General features: G+C 42.8%; 1 protein-coding gene across 10 annotated transcripts in view; it reads right to left on the reverse strand.

Moving 5' to 3' along the window:
* Positions 1-16,566, reverse strand: part of RGS20 (regulator of G protein signaling 20) — a 124,069-nt gene extending 107,503 nt beyond the window's left edge. For 3 of the 10 annotated variants that reach the window (XM_074318798.2, XM_088799431.1, XM_074318799.2), the window contains exon 1: positions 15,018-16,566. In XM_074318798.2, the coding sequence (XP_074174899.1) occupies positions 15,018-15,086 (69 nt within the window). In that variant the 5' untranslated portion in view covers positions 15,087-16,566. The other 7 variants (XM_019729827.3, XM_074318800.2, XM_074318796.2 and 4 more) reach the window with 7 other exon arrangements.
* Between the last annotated feature and the right edge of the window lie 228 nt (positions 16,567-16,794).

The raw sequence follows: 16,794 nt of genomic DNA on the forward strand, positions 1-16,794 counted from the left end.
TAAAAATGCCATTGGGATTTTGATGGGGATTGCATTAAATCTATATATTGCTTTGGGCAATATGGCCATTTTAACTATGTTGAGTCTTCCAATCCATGAGCACGGAATGTCTTTCCATTTATTTGTGTCTTCTTCAATATCTTTTAAAAATGTCTTATAGTTTTCAGCATATAGGTCTTTCACATTCTTGGTTAAGTTTATTCCTAGGTATTTTATTCTTTTTGCTGCAATTGCAAAAGGAATTGTATTTTGTATTTCTTTTTTTTTAGATTGCATTGTTAGTATATAGAAATGCAATGGACTTTTGTACGTTGATTTTGTAGCCAGCAACTTTACTGTATTCGTTGATTGTTTCTAATAGCTTTTTGGTGGAGTCTTTAGGGTTTTCTATATATAGCCTCATATGTAAAGAGTGACAATTTAACTTCTTCATTCCCAATTTGGATGTCTTTTATTTCTTTCTCTTGCCTAATTGCTCTGGCAAGGACTTCCAACACGATGTTGAAAAGCAGAGGTGATAGGGGACAGCTCTGTGGTGTTCCTGAACATATTGCAAAGGCCTTCATTTTCACCATTAATTATGAGATTAGTTGAGGGTCTGTCATATATTGCCTTTATTGTGGTAAGGTATTTTCTTTCTATACCCATTTTATTAAGTGTTTTAATCATAAATGAATGTTGTATCTTGTCAAATGCTTTTTCTGCATCAATTGATATAATCATATGATTTTTGTCCTTTATTTTGTTTATGTGATGTATCACATTGATGGATTTGCGGATGGTTTTGTTGAATCATCCTTGTGCCCCGGGGATGAACCCCACTTGGTCGTGATGAATAATCTTTTTATGCATTGGTGTATGCGATTTGCTAGAATTTTGTTTAGGATTTTTGCATTTGTATTCATCAGAGATATTGGTCTGTAGTTTTCTTTTTTTGTGTTGTCCTTACCAAGTCTTGGTATCAGCATGATGTTGGCCTCATAAAATGAGTTAGGGAGTACTGTCTCTTCTTCAATGTTTTGGAAGCGTTTCAGCAGGATTGCTATTAGATCCTCTTTGAAGGTTTAGTAGAATTCACTAGTGAAGCCTTCTGGCCCCGGACTTTTGCTTTTGGGAAGGTTTTGGATGACTGATTAAATTTCGTTACTGGTGACCGGTCTGTTTAGATTTTCCAGTTCTTCATGGTTCAGCCTAGGAAGGCTATATGTTTCTAAGAACTTGTCCATTTCTTCTAGGTTATTGAATTTGGTGCAATATAGTCCTTCATAGTATTCTTAGATGATCCTTTGTATTTCTGTGGTGTCCGTGATAACTTCCCCTTTTCCATTTCTGATTTTGTTAATTAGTGTCTTCTCTCTTTTTATCTTACTGAGTCTAGACAAGAGTTTGTCAATTTTGTTAATCTTTTCAAAGAACCAGCTCTTTGTCACAGTAATTTTTTCTATTGTCTTGTTGTTCTCTATTTCATTTAGTTCTGCTCTGATTTTCATTAGTTCCTTTCTTCTGCTGACCTTGGGTTTCATTTGTTCTTCTTTTTCTAGTTCTTTAAGGTGTAATATGAGGTTATTTATTTGGGATTTTTCTTGTTTCTTGAGATAGATGTGTAATGAGATAAATTTCCCTCTTAAAATTGCTTTCGCTGCATCCCAAAAATTTTGGTAAGATTTATTTTCATTGGCATTTGTTTCTATGTATCTTTTGATCTCTCTTCTAATTTCTTCTTTGACCCGGTCGTTCTTTAAGTATGTTGTTTAATCTACATGTATTTGTGTTTTTTCCTACTTTCTTTTTGCAGTTGATATCCAATTTCAAAGCCTTGTGATCAGAGAATATATTTGGTATGATTTCAATCTTCTTAAATTTACTGAGGCTGATTTTATGTTCCCATCTATGGTCTATCCTTGAGAATCTTCCACGTATACTAGAAAAAAATGTACAGTCTGATATTTTAGGATGAAGTGATCTATATATGTCAATTATGTCCGTTTCATCTAATGTGCATTTAGGGCTGTTATTTCATTATTTATTTTCTGTTTGGATGATCTATCCATAGCTGTCAATGATGTGTTTAAGTCCCTAGTATAATTGTGTTTTGGTCAATTTCTCCCTTTAGTTCTGTTAGTAGTTGCTTGGTATATTTCGGCACTCCCTGATTGGGGGCATAAATATTGATGACTGGTATGTCTTCTTGTTGTATAGTCCCCTTTACCATTATGAAATATCCATCTTTGTCTCTTGTTACCTTTTTCACCTTGAAGTCTGTTTCTTCTGATATCAGTTTCACCTGATTTTCTCTGGATACCATTTGCTTGGAGTATCAATTTCCACCCTTTCACTTTGAGTGTATCCTTATCCTTGTAGCTGAGATGTGTTTCTTGGAGACAGCATATGGTTGGGTTTAGTTTTTTGATCCAATCTGCTACTCTGCCTTTTTATTGGTGAGTTCAGTCCATTTACATTTAGGGTGATTATTCATATGTGAGGATTTCCTGTCATTCTATATTTAGTTTTCTGGTAAGGCTGTATCTCCATTGTTTATTTGCCTTTTTGTTGTTGTGTAATATTTCTGTGTGGTGGTATTTTGTGGTTTTCCTCTGTTTCTTTCTTTATTGCAGTATATATTCAGTTCTGGATTTTTTTTGAGTGGTTACCCTTAAGTTTATGTAAAAGAAAGTTTGATATTTAGAGTATTCCATTTTCTTCAGCACTCTTACTTTCTCCATTCCAATATTCCGGTTCAGGCCTTTACTCTCACCCTTTTTATGTTCGGGTGCCACAAATTGTCACTGATGGTGGTCAAATAGCCTCGTTCAGTATTTCTTATAGTGCAGGTCGTGTATTAGAAAATTCCCTCAGCTTCTGTATGTCTGGAAAGGTCTTTATTCCTCCTTCACATCTAAAGGATATCTTTGCTGGATATATTATTCTCGGCTCACAATTTCTCTCTTTTAATTGTTTGAATATTTGGTTCCACTCCCTCCTGGCTTGTAGCATTTCTGCTGAAAAATCTGCTGATAATCTAATGGGCTTTCCTTTGTAGGTTACTGTCTGCTTTTTCCTGGCTGCCTTTAGGATTCTTTCTTTGTTGTTGATTTCAGACAGCGTCAATACAATGTTCCTTGGAGAAGGCCTATTGGGATTGAGGTAATTAGGTGTTCTATTTGCTTCTTGGATTCGAGGATCCAGTTCTGTCCACAAGTTTGGGAAGTTCTCATCAACAATTTGTTTGAATATATTCTCTGTTCCCTTCTCTCTTTCTTCTCCTACTGGTATGCCCATTATTCTTATATTGCTCTTTATGATGGAGTCAGAAAGTTCTTGTAGAGTTCTTTCATTTCCTTAAGTCTCAAGTCTCTTTCTTCTTCCATCTGTGTCATTTCCAGGTTTCTATCTTCGATGTCACTGATTCTTTCCTCCATCCGGTCAACTCTACTACCTAAGCTGGCTATTTCATTCTTCATTTCTTCTATTGAGTTCTTAATCTCCAGAAATTCTATTTTGTTCTTTTTTAAACTTTCAATCTCTTTCGTAAAATGGTCATGGTGTTCTTTGATTGTGTTTCTGAGTTCATTAAACTGCCTTTCTGTGTTTTCTTGCATCTCATTGAGATTTTTCAGGACTGCAATCTTGAATTCTCTGTCATTTAAGTCACATATTTCCATATCTTTAAGTTCCTTTTCTGGAGACTTTTCACTTTCTTTCTGAGCTGTCTTGTTGCCTTGTTTATTCATGACAATTACTGATTTATTATTTCTCTTCCTAGACATCTACAGGAGTGGTTTATGGAAGAGGCTGTTGGTAGAATGTTTTATTTTCTCTCCGACTGCAGCCTTTTTCTCTCTCACACATGGCAGTGCTATGGTTTCTGGCACTATTCCAGCTTCTCTCACACCGGGGGGATTCCCTGGGAGATGGGCTTCTCCTCTGTTAATAGTTCACCTAGGTCACAGGGCGCAGTGTCCGTGTGTGTGTATGCGGAGAGCTTTTGAAGTTCCAAAGCTCTTCCTGCACCAGATTCAGTGCCTGTATGTTTCAGCAGTTCTGTTTACTCCTGCAGGCATCTGCCCAGATAGGTGGGGCCAGGGGCGTGGTGAGTTGTGAGAGTTGGCCCAGAACAATGGCAGCGACCATCACCACAGCCAGTTCTGCTTCCACAGCTCCCTCCCCTTTGCCAGAACTAGTAGGGCTGCAGATCTCTGTCTGCAGTCCACAGTTCTCAGAACAGCAAATATTCTGTTCTTTTGATCTGACACTGCTACTGTTCTGCTTCTAGCACCGGGCAGGTGGGGGCGGGGCGAGCCCTGGGAGGGTATGGAGGGGTCGGCTAGTCTCAGTGCCTAAAGCTTCTGTTCTCTGCTTGGCAGTGAGTGCTTAAACCACCGTTTTCAACCCTCTTCCCTCAGTCCCTTCTCCACGGTCTCTGCTGTGAGGGTTGGGCTCAGCTGTGTTTTATCCTGTCTCCTCAGACCTGTGGGCCATCAAGGGAGCCCTAGCAGTCCAAGTTCTTCCCTCTCCCACAGCTGCAGTAGTTCTGGGATGCAGCAAGCTCGGAGCACTGAGCTAGGTCTGCATCTTGCACCCGTGTAGCTCCGTCTCCACACTTCTCCCTTCCCTCCTCCTCTGCTCACACGATTTGCCCACCTTTAGGTGAATTCAGTAGTGGGCCTCTTTGTCTTGCCTGTCTGCTGTTCATGGAATCCTTTGTGGAGTTATAGTTGTTCGATTAGTTGTAAATTCCAGGGGAGATTTACAGAGGCTCACCTCACGCTGCCATTTTGATGACGTCTCTGTCTTTTCTTTTTTTAAAAGGAACAAATGCAGAAGTCAAAATAAAAAAGCAGCTCAGTAACAGGAAATTTAATATGAAAATTAATTATATTTAAATCATTCATAGAGATAATGTTAAAATAACTCGGAGCCCCCACACAGACTCTACTTTGCAAAGGTCAACCAGCTGTTATTTTGGGAAAACACTGTTAGCCTTTTTTCAATATTTCTTAATATCATTTTCTTGTTTCCAAAATCTTATAATAAACTCTAGTGGATATAACACCAAGTAGTTAATGTGGATTTTATTCAGAGCACAGTACTTTGGATGTAATTTTTTCTGTCACTAAATTTTATTTATTGTTTTGGTCTATAAAAAACAAAGATTTGGGCAAAATGTGAATTCATAAACTTATTTAGTAATATTTTCATAGATATTGAATCATAGTTATAGGCTTTGTATATTATAAAACTTTTCTTAACCTTGTTTGAATGGAAAAAATTTTAGAACCTGTACCAGATATAAATATATCAAAATATAAGTGTGTAAAATCAATTTATTCACGTTTAGGGACCTAAAATAACAATGGATAAATATTAGAGGAATAATAGTAACAGGTGCCACTTACTGAATACTCTCTTGAACTCTCTGCTGTACATTTCTTACTGGTAACGTAAATATACAAAGATCTGACAATTAAGTTCGTGAACTTTTGTTGCAATGATGTTACTAACTTTTTTTGACACCAGACAGATTATTCATGATGAATTTGTACAATTTGGACAAACAGTTAACTATTTGGAAGTGCTGAAAAGGATGCATGAAAAATTTGGACGACCTGAACTTTTCACCAACGATTCATGTCTCTTGCTTCACGACCATGCACCAGCTCACAGGGCACTGTCTGTGAGGGACTTTTTAGCCAGTAAAGAAATAACTGGATTGGAACACCCTCCCTACTCACCTGATCTTGCCCCCAATGACTGCTTTCTTTATCTGAAGATAAAGGAAATATTGAAAGGAAGATATTTTGATGACATTCAGGACATCAAGGGTAATATGATGACAGCTCTGATGGCCATTCCAGAAAGAGTTCCAAAATTACTTTGATGGGTGGACTAAGCGCTGGTGTCGGTGCATGGCTTCCCAAGGGGAGTACTTCAAAGGTAACATAGTGATATTCGGCAATGAGGTATGTATCACTTTTTTTAGGACGAGTTTGCAAACTTAATTGTCAGACATAATTATCCCTGTTATACATATTCAGAATCAGAGGCTCACAAAACTAGTGAATTAAGTCAAAACTCAAACCCAGTGCTCTTTCATTCCATGCTTAATTTGAAGCACAAAGAGTGGCAAGGATTATAACATACTTATTTTCATTCTAGCATTTTGAAACTCACAAAACATATATTACATTTTATACTTATAAATGGAAAAAATTTTAATGTTCATTTTCTGAATTGCATTGGGAACAAATTATATACTAGATAAAAATATGACTCAAAGATAGAATAAAAAGAAACTGAATTCAAGAAAATTATCTTCAAGAAAAATAGTAACAGGTCAAGGCACAACACTGTTACTATACAACAACTAAAAAAGTCAGATAAATAACTAAAAGCACACTTCTAAAGACATTTCCAAAGAGTTGAGGAAGCAAAAACATTAAATTAACTAAAATTTCTGAGGGCTCCAAACACTCTTCAAAAGTGAGCAGTCTGTCACCAGGTACTTTCTTCCCAGAGAGCATTTGCTGACTATGGGCTGAGGATATAAAGGGTCTCCATAGTCTCTGTGGGAAATTAAGTTCCCCTTCAGTAACAGGCCTTCCTCAAACACAGGGCTGGCCTCCTCAAAACATTAACCCTGTGGAAGTCACCTTGCGAAGGTGGGGACAGAAAGCAAAGCTCAAAACTTTTGAAGGTGAGATTGAGTCTCTCACTCTTTCAAAACTGAGGAGACAGAAACCTACTATGCTTTAAATCCATAGTCCAGGAGAAAATACCTGAGAAATGAGAAATAACCAGAGGTTACCCAAGCCTTATTAAAATTGCAATCAATAAATAGGTGGTAGAGGAGGGTAAACGGGATCAAATATATGGTGATGGAAGGAGAACTGACTCTGGGTGGTGAACACATGATGTGATATATTGATGATGTATTACAGAATTGTACACTTGAAACCTATGTAATTTTACTAACCATTGTCACCCCAATAAGTCTTAATTAAAGAAAATAAAAAAGTAAAAAAGGCACTAATAAAAATCGCAACCAGCCCCAAACCATCTCAATACCTGTTAACACTGAGGTGATCAGCCCATCATTTTCACAGAGTAAATCCCTCCAAGGACGATTCCTTGCTGGTGAAAGATATTATCTGAACCTATACAATCTCTTTATATACAATTTCTATATATAATAAAAATTGCTAGATACATGAAGAAATAGAAAAATGTGATAGAAAAACAAACAATAGATACAAGCTCACAATCTCAATATGGATTTAGTAGACAAAAATTAGATGAACAAAACTGATGAAAAGATAGGGAATTTCTTCAGAGACTTTAAATGTATTACAGAGATTCAAATGGATATACTATATTTAGAACACAACAATTTCTGAAACTAACAACACACTAAATGATTTGACACAAACTGGGGACACAGAAGACAGGTTAAGTAAACTAAACATAAGTCAAGAGAAAGTATTCAAATTAAAGAGGAGAGAGAGACAAAAAGTGGACAAAACAGAGCACAGAATAAGAGACATGATGGAAAAAAGGGAAAAGTCTAACCTACATATGATTTGAGTCCCAGAAGCATAAGAGAAAGAGAGAAAGGGGGTTAGAAGCAATAGCTGAAGAGCTATTGAGTGAAAATTTTCCAAGGCTGATGAAAGATATCAACCCACAGACATAAGAAACTCAGTGAATCAAAAGCAGGACAAATATAAAACCACACCTAGGCACATTATATTCAAACTGTGGCAAGCCAAAAACAAAGAGAAAAATTTTAAGTCATCCAGAAGAAAAAGACATGTTACCTTCAGAGATGCACGACTTTCCACAGGAACTATAAAAGTCAAAAGAAAATGGAATGAGAGTGTAAAGGCAAGGCACTGATTGGGATTTGCAACACACACACACACACACACACACACACACACACACACACACATTTTGACAAAACTTATATGCAGAATGTATAAAGAACTCTTACAAATCAGTAAGACAGACAATACAATGGAAAAATGGGCCAAAGACTTGTAGAGGCAGTTAGCAATGGGAGATAATACAACTGGCCAAAAAAAGGTACTCAACGGGCCGGCCCGGTGGCTTAGGCAGTTGGAGTTCCATGCTCCTAACTCCAAAGGTTGCCGGTTTGATTCCCACATGGGCCTGTGGGCTCTCAACCACAAGATTGCCAGTTCGATTCCTCAAGTCCCGCAAGGGATGGTGGGCAGCGCCTCCTGCAACTAAAAATTGAACATGGCACCTTGAGCTGAGCCGCCATTTAGCTCTCAGATGGCTCAGTTGGTTGGAGTGTGTCCGTCCTCTCAACCACAAGGTTGCCAGTTCGACTCCTGCAAAGGATGGTGGGCTGTGCCCCTTGCAACTAGCAACAGCAACTGGACTTGGAGCTGAGCTGTGCCCTCCACAACTAAGACTGAAAGGACAACAACTTGACTTGGAAAAAAGTCCTGGAAGTACAAGTGTTCCCCAATAAAGTACTGTTCCCCTCCCCCAATAAAATTTTTTTTTTTTTTTAAAAAGGTACTCAACACCATTTGTGATCAGGGAAATAAAAATTAAAACCACAATGATGTACCATTTCATGTACCATTTCACAGTCAAGAGAAGGACTAAAATAAAATAGACTGACAATACTAAATGTTCATATGGATGTGAAGCCATAGATATAGATATATAGATATATGTTGCTGGTAGGGATATAAATTGTTTAGAGTATATAAACAGTTTGAAAAACTGAGGGCCGGCCCGGTGGCCCAGGTGGTTGGAGCGCCACTCCCCTAACTCCCGAAGTCCAGCGGTTGGATTCCCACATGGGCCAGTGAGCTGCACCCTCTACAGCTAAGATTGTGAACAACAGCTCTCCCTGGAGCTGGGCTGCAGTGAGCAGCCAGAAGTTGGCATGGGCTGCTATTTGCCACTATGGGCTACTGTGTACTGCCATGAGTGGCCGGCGGCCAGCGTGAGTGGTCGGCAGCCATCGTGAGCGGCCAGCAGCTGGCGAGAGCTGCTGTGAGTTGCTGTGACCGGCTGACCGAGGACTGGTGACTGACTGCCTCAGCCGGGGCAGCTCAAGGCTCATAATACCAGGATGGGCTAGGGAGCTGTGTCCTACACAACTAGACTGAGAAACAACAGCCTGAACCGGAGTGGGGGGCGAGGGGAGGCGGAAGAAAGGGGGGAAGAAAAAAAAAAGAAAAACTGAATGTAAGTAATAAAGCTAAACATATGCTGAATCTGTTACCCAACAATTTCACTCTTGAGAATACAATGAAAATAAGAGCTTATATTTATCAATAGACATGAATAAGAATGTTCACATCAGCACTATTCATAATAGCCCCCACTGGAAGCAACTCAAATGTCCTTCAGTAGTGGAATGAATAAATGAACTATGGTGTACTCACACAAAGGAACACTGGAAAGCATTGAAAAATCACAATACATGCAACAGCAATGAATAATCTAAAAAACATAATGCTGAGCTAAAGAATCAGATGAAAAGAATATGTACTGTATATGAAGTTCAAAAACAAGTCCAACTAAAATATGGTTTGAGAAATTATAAGAGTGGTTACCTGTGGGAGTACTGACTGGGAGGAAACAAGAGGGATATGGGCTGAAAATATCCTATATCTTGATCTAGAGCAGCGATGAATGGTGTTCCCCCCTAACCCCTGCCCCTAGAAATATTTGGCAATGTCTGGAGACATTTTTGGTTGTGACATCTAGGGAGCGGTGTTACTGGCATCTAGTGGGTATAGGACAGGGATGCTGCTAAATGTCCTACAACGTGCAGGACAGTCCCCACAACAAGGATGTATTCAATCCAAAATGTCAATACTGCTGAGCTTGAGAAATCCTGCTTTAGATGATGGTTACATAGGGGTGTACTTATGCAAAGTTTATTAAGCTGTACACTTCACAGGGATACACGTTACTATAAATTATAACTCAAACAAAGTTAAAAGCAGAATGTCGCAAAAATACCTATAGCTCCTCACTGAAATTTAACAAACTTACGTAGAAACTTTATTTCAGTTTTACAAATATTCTAATTTACTAAAGAGTCCTAATGACCTGAATTTGCTCACAATTACATTGTCAGGAAGAAAAGAACTCTTTATGTACAGTCCCCGTTAAATGCAGAGAAGTATCTATACCTTTCCAAATAGCGGAAGATGTATGAATTAGTATCTGGTTATCACTAGAAATGGATATTTGTAGAAACACAATAAAGGTATTTGGTAAAGTCCACAAATCTGGGATTCTCTTGGGGCCATCAGAAGATAAATGGAGAAAAATATACATGTGCTTTTAAACAGTAGTCTAATCTTGGTTCCAAGGATAATAACTTCTTGTCAGTAATTACCAACAAATTAGGAAATATACTAGTTTCTTAAATCTCATTATCACCCCACCCTGAGATACAAGTCTTACAAGACAGGGTGAGGCATATCTTTCATAAATGGAACATCTAGTATAAGCCTGTGTTGATCCAGCCAATGGCCCTAGAAGGATTAGAAGTTCTGGATGTTTTAGACTTAGAATTATGGCACCACAAACTTATGGTTCTAGCTCTTGAGCAAGTACTGTTCAGTTAGCATCAGAGGTGAGAAGGGCACACATGCAGACAAACCAGAGAACAAAGCATTCTCCTGTACTTCACTGTTGGGCTGAGGTGCACAGTGTACAACCCAGGCCCTCAGGAAATTGAACTGCTAGGTAGCTTTCCATGAGATGCCCTTGTCTAACATTTAAATACTAACATATACCTACAATTTAGAGTAAAATTAAATAATAACTAGAAACCAAGCACTTCAAAACCAGAAAGGTTAACTGGCTTTAATAATCATTAAAATAACTCAAGCAAAATATCAGAGTTGGGCAATAGAGCATCTTACTCATATTTCACAAATGATTCGCCATGCAAATTGCTAGATCACATATAATCACTTGGATTACAATCAAGGTAATTTATTCTATGCATTTATAATCATATAATATTACTCTGAGCACTCAAGTCACATCAAACTTTGAGAATGGCTGCTACAAAAGCGCATTCAACCATACTATGAACTGATGCACCCCATGTAGCAGTTGTCGAAACTCTAGAGCTGCTCAAGGTAACATCAGGGACCATCTCAGATAATGCCAACTATTCAATGACTCACACACATTGTACTAACTGCTGAGCTCTGACTCAGAGTGAACCCGATTAGTTGCTGACTGACACTATACGTATTTGAATAGAAGCTCACATTGTGAGTCACCTTGTAGTGTACTGACAACCAATCCACAATATTCCCAGTTGGACAGTGATTCACACTCTAATCATATCGGGGCCTGACTTAACACATGTGATTTCCAAACTAAGTTCTGCTGAACTGGCTTGGGAGCATGCTAGAAAGTCACTCCCTGCTTAATGCCCTGTATTTCTGTCTAAGAACATGTGGTAGGTATACACAGATTCAAAGTCAAGGATAAGATATCTAGCTCACGCCCTGGAGAGAAACATGGTTTCCTTCTTCAAAGATGCAGGCACAGTTCCTAGAAATGCTTTCCCTGGAAGACACACCATTCCTATAAATAACTTTGTGAGGCCAGACGCTCACTTGAAAGTTCCATGTAGTTCCTAAACTGCTCATGTGAGGCCTGGAGCTTTAAGCCACTAGCTGCATCTGTCAGTGGAAGGTGAACGTCACTGCCACATGTAGAAATGAAAGAAGAGTAGGATTTTAGAAACTGATATTCAGGCACCTGGAATGAAAACAGTAACCAGGCTATTGCTCTAAAATAAGAACGTTCCCCCCCCCTTTTATTCTTACTTGTCCACAAAATCTGGAATAATAAAATCTTCTGTGTAATTTTGAAGGCCTTTCCTAAAAAGCTCTCTGATTGGAAAAACCTGCAAAACCAGCAGGAAGGAGATTTTAAGAATTTAGGAAAAGCTCAAAAATGATTTCTAATGTTAAACTGCTACAGGGGATTAATAGAATGTGCAGCCAAATGTTTAGTTCAGTTGATACCTTAAACTCTAATGCTGGCTCTGTCTCTAGATCTGATACCTTCCCGTAAGCAAGTCATGTGCTCACATCATCTGCTGTAAGGGACCACGATGAAGCTGTGAGACCACATTACTGTCTGGTCTTTCTTGTGTTGGCAGTCACACATGCTTGTATATTTCCCCCTATATAATATCTCCTGGCTTCCATTTGTTAAAGGTTCATAAAATCTTTAAGTAAGCAAGAAATCATCAGTGTGGTGTTAAAGAGCTCTGGGGAGCAACTCAAAAGACTGAATTCTAATCCTATTTCAGCCTCTATTTAGCTAGAGAGCTCTGGTGGGGGCCTTTACCACCCCTGAATGTTTCCTCATGTGTAAAGTGAAGAAGGTAGAATAAGTAATCTGACTTTTATCATTCTAAATTCTCGATATCAAGGGTATCTTGGCTAAAATGTTTGAAATCTTAGAGACGTTAGCATGTCTAGCACTGAAGGTAAGTTTCCACATCCTCTTAAAATTAACTCAGTACAATATTTTAATGCAGATATACATTGGATATTTTTGTGTATACCATGACCTAATGTGTATCTTTAATGCATATCTGTTTTACAAAGTGAAATATGTTGAAGATTAAAGATAACTTTCTTAAAATGATGTTTGAAGCTTGTATATAAATATTTCATAATTATTTGAAATAAAAAGTGTTCAGATGATTTAGAAATGAACTGTATTTAAATTTAGATATTGACAGAAAAAATGTACTGTTTTTCTAATTTTCATGATGGACATTTTCTATTTCAATATGTATAGACTTTATAGCACACAAAAATATGCATTTTTCCTTATCTTTTTGTATTTTGATATTTGGCCAATTTAGCATCAACATAATTAATAAAAATAATAATAACTTTTCTTTGGTATGTACCAGAGCTTTACTGTATTAACTTACTGAATTCTGGCAGCTATCCTACAAAGTAGGTACTTTTTTTAATCCCCAATTTGCAGATGATAAAACTAAGGCACCAAGAGGTTAAGTAACTTGCCTAGGGTCACACAACCACCAAGAGGTTAAGTAACTTGCCTACGGTCACACACCACGGCTGGGATTTGAAACCAGACAGTTACAGAGCCCAGGAATCTTATTCGTTAGGCAATATTTCCTCTCATATGAGTTAACTGATAAGTGATACAAAAGAGGCCACTTAATGAACAGATAAACAGGATGAGTCTGAGTAGAAAATTAGGTTATGAACAGAAACTAAGAATTTACAGATAGAGTCATTTCATTACAAATGTCCTTGCCAAGTCGGGAAGGAAATCAGGCCGTTTTGTGAACTCGGACCCTTATTTAGTTAATTCCACAACCTGGAACCACTAGAAGTGAAATGAAGCCAAGCCACGTAGGGGCCCTACAACCTGCGCCCCGGAAGAGGTAGACTGGCCCAAGGAGAGATTGGTGCAGGAGCTCCCTGCTTTCCACACCCGCGGGGCACTTCGAAGTCCCGGTGGACAAGTGACTGCTTCAGCTAGCCAGTGGGCGAGGGGAGGCCCACTCACACCCACGGTACCCACTGCATTTGGAACTTCACTTCAGCTTGGTCGGGGTGGGTTAGGGTGGACAAAGAGCCATTGGGCTCTGCCAGATTCTGAGAAGCAAGGGCTATGAGGAGAGATTTCCCCTCTAGCGCTCTTCTCCGGGATAGAAATTCTGCTTCACAGTCATTCCCTTCATTCCGCCGTCGGTGGTGCGGGGTGCAGCAGCAGCATCCTGGGATCCCCCACCGCGCCCCCCTCTCCTTGCTTCGAGCACTCTTCACGGCCCTGTCCCGCCTGCCGCAGGGGTCGCTCACCGGCCCTGGATCCTCGCCAGGGTTTTCCTCGGTCGCTGGCGAGTCTGGGAGGCTGTCAACCCACTCCAGTCCCTGCACGCCGTCTCTCTGAAGGCTCTTCCCCCACCCACTCCCCGACACCGAGGATAGGCAGGTCGCAGAGCACACGGATTCCACAATGCCCACTCCTTCCCGCCCACTCCCTCAGAAGCCAGAGGGCAGCTAGGCACACAGGCCTCCCCCGCCAGCACTCACCGCCCCCGGGCGCACAGCCTCTTCCCAGGCCCCTCCCACGTCCATTCTCCTACAGTTGGGGGAGGGGAGTCGCGCCGCACACCGACCCCGCAAAACCCAACCCCTTCCCTGCGCGTGTTTTCTCCTTAGGTCCCTCGCCTGCCCACCTCCTACCGCCCTTCCAGTCTCCGCAGCCTGGGCACCCAGACTCCTTCCAACATCTCCAGAACAGCTCTGTGAGTGCGGAAGAGGCAATCGCCCGTGTTTGTTAAAGAAAACGCCCGCTCAACTGCCTTGGCTAAGGCAAAGGGTGGGGAACAGTTGTGTTCATTCGGTTTTCAAGAGCGTAAATGCCGACACCAAGTCAGACTCTTCAGGGTCCGTGTGAGGGAGCCCACTCCCGGCCCTATCCCTCCGTTTCGCCGCCTGACTTGAGGTTCCGCGATTCAGGGAGTGGTCTCCGCTTCCGTTCTACCTGAGTTCAAGCTGCCCGCCTCGGGCGCCTGGCCCCTTCCTGGTCCATCTCGCTATCCATTGAGAATACCAACGTTCTCACCAGCCTGGAGTTTCCCAAATATACATTGGGTGTCAATATGCATTTTAGGCTTTAAGGGCTGGGCTCTCGCATTCCCTACCCATTCACTGACCCTTGCCACAAAGACTGAATCATGAGGACACATTGGCAGACCCAATAGAAGCTGATCCCCACTGAGACACCGTCACACTCTAAGCCCACACACCTCCAAAATACGCACTAATGTACGCGGCTGGACCCACGGAGGAGGCGACTGACCCGCACACGCTCTCGCCTCCGCGGCGATGATGAGAACGCCAGGTCCTGCCCGGAGTGCGCGCCTGGCTTGGCCCCAGCCCAAGGCCTTAGGGCGAGTTCGAGAAGGAAAGGGGTTGAGGAAGCGGGGTACTCACGATTCCGCCGTCCGCGGGGCGAGCCAAAGTGGAAGCTCCCGCAGGCTCGCCGCTGTTGGCCGTGCGCATGCGTCCCGTGTGTGCTTTATTTTTATTACACCAAGTACTGTCCTTTCTACGTTCTCGATTGCTCTCCTCGGCTTTCCTCTCCTTCTGGCTCTGGATCTCTTCCTTCTCCCTCTTCTCTCTCCCTGTCCCTCCCTCTACTCTGTCTCCTCCCCGCCTCCTTACTTCTTCCCCTCCAGGCAAAGCCAAGTCTCCCTTCCCTCTGGCGGCTGCGCGCTCAACTGCGGCAGGGGCTGGCGGGCAGTAGCCCCAGGCAGAACCCAATCCGCTCTCGGACTGTATCCCCCACCCCCTCTTTTAGCCCAGGGTTAGGAAATACAGAGAGTGTGGGCGCGATGCAGTGCGGGCGTTGAGGGCTCCTGCAGAGCCCCTTCAGCTACCCCTTCGCTCCCGCGCGCGGGGACCCAGCCAGATTCCAAAGTGCGGGAATGCGTGCTACGACTTTGTGAAAGAAGGGGGCGGAGAATGGTGCGAGTATATTGGCTGTGCGCCGCGCTCGGAGGGGTGCTCCGTCCCTGGAGAATCAGGCTGTGGACTGCCGGTCCTCTGGAGGGCAGTACCCCGCCTTCTCCCTTTCCCCAGGGTGCTTCTCTGAGCTCTGCTCCCGCCCCACCCTGGTGCAGCAGCGGTCTCTGGCTGTCCCGCCCGCTCAGGAAAGAGATTCCTCGCCCTCTTCCAGCCAGCCCGAGCCTGAGGCCCCACCTAGTTGAGGGGCGGGCGGGGCTAACTTCCGACTCCGGATCCTGCAGAGACCCTAGGCTGCTGCCCTCCGTCCCCAGGGGAGTCCGGAATAAGGGTAGACCCAGAGGGTGGCGGAGGAACCTTGTCGCCAGCTCTGCGGGCACGAATCGCTGCGTGTCGGTATAGCCCCCAGTGTGTCCTCGGGAGAGAGACGTAGTAGGACATCCTGGGACGTGCGCCGGAGCTCGGAGGGCTAAACTGAAGCTGGAAGCTGACCTGACATAAAAATAACATCACGTCATTTCCTCCTCGGCCTCTTCAGCCCTCAGAAGCCTAGAGGGCAGGGGAGTGGGCGAGCGACGAGGGGGCGGAGGCGAGTCTAGGGGAGGCTGGAACCGGGTGGGAGGAGAGCGGCATGCAGAGAGAGTTTGAGAAGCAGCCTTGGGAAGGACGAGGGTTTTCTCCCGCTTCCATGGATCCTGGAAGGAAATGGCCCAAAAAGAGTAGCTTCGAGGGTCTCCTGCGGGAAGGTGGTGTCAGGCGAGTTGCCGCGACCTCCCCACCTCCTCTTGCTGGAGAGTGTCAGTGGAGCTTAGGAAGGAGCCGGGGATGCTGGCGTCCAGGTGAGGCCAGGGATGGGGCGTGATGAAGACAACGGTACTCACGGGCATGGACGAGCGCTGCCTGGCTCTGGCGTCCTCTTCTCTGGGCAAGCATACCCCTGGGGGTCGGCCAGGCAGTGTCAGAACTGCGCCGAGCACGAGCGAGAGGGGTCCGGCAGCTTCTCGTGCCTCCCGCGAGAGCACAGCAGCTAGCAGGGCGGGAGGCAGGAGGGAGAAGTCCGCACACCGCTGGGGAGCCTCAGGAGGGAGTCTTCCGAGAAGGTGAGAGAAGAACCGCGCGAGACCGGAGAGCGTGCTAGAAAGGAGGCTGAGCAGCTTCGGGGCTGCGGGCGAGTCTGGGAGCTCTGCAGGGCCAGCGGCGGGAAGGACAAGAGGTGGGGAAGGAGAGAAACAAAACCACCATTACT

The sequence above is a fragment of the Rhinolophus sinicus genome, chromosome 7 (assembly GCF_057876585.1).
Source record: "Rhinolophus sinicus isolate RSI-liver-muscle chromosome 7, RSI-T2T, whole genome shotgun sequence".
Taxonomy (NCBI): Eukaryota; Metazoa; Chordata; class Mammalia; order Chiroptera; family Rhinolophidae; genus Rhinolophus; species Rhinolophus sinicus.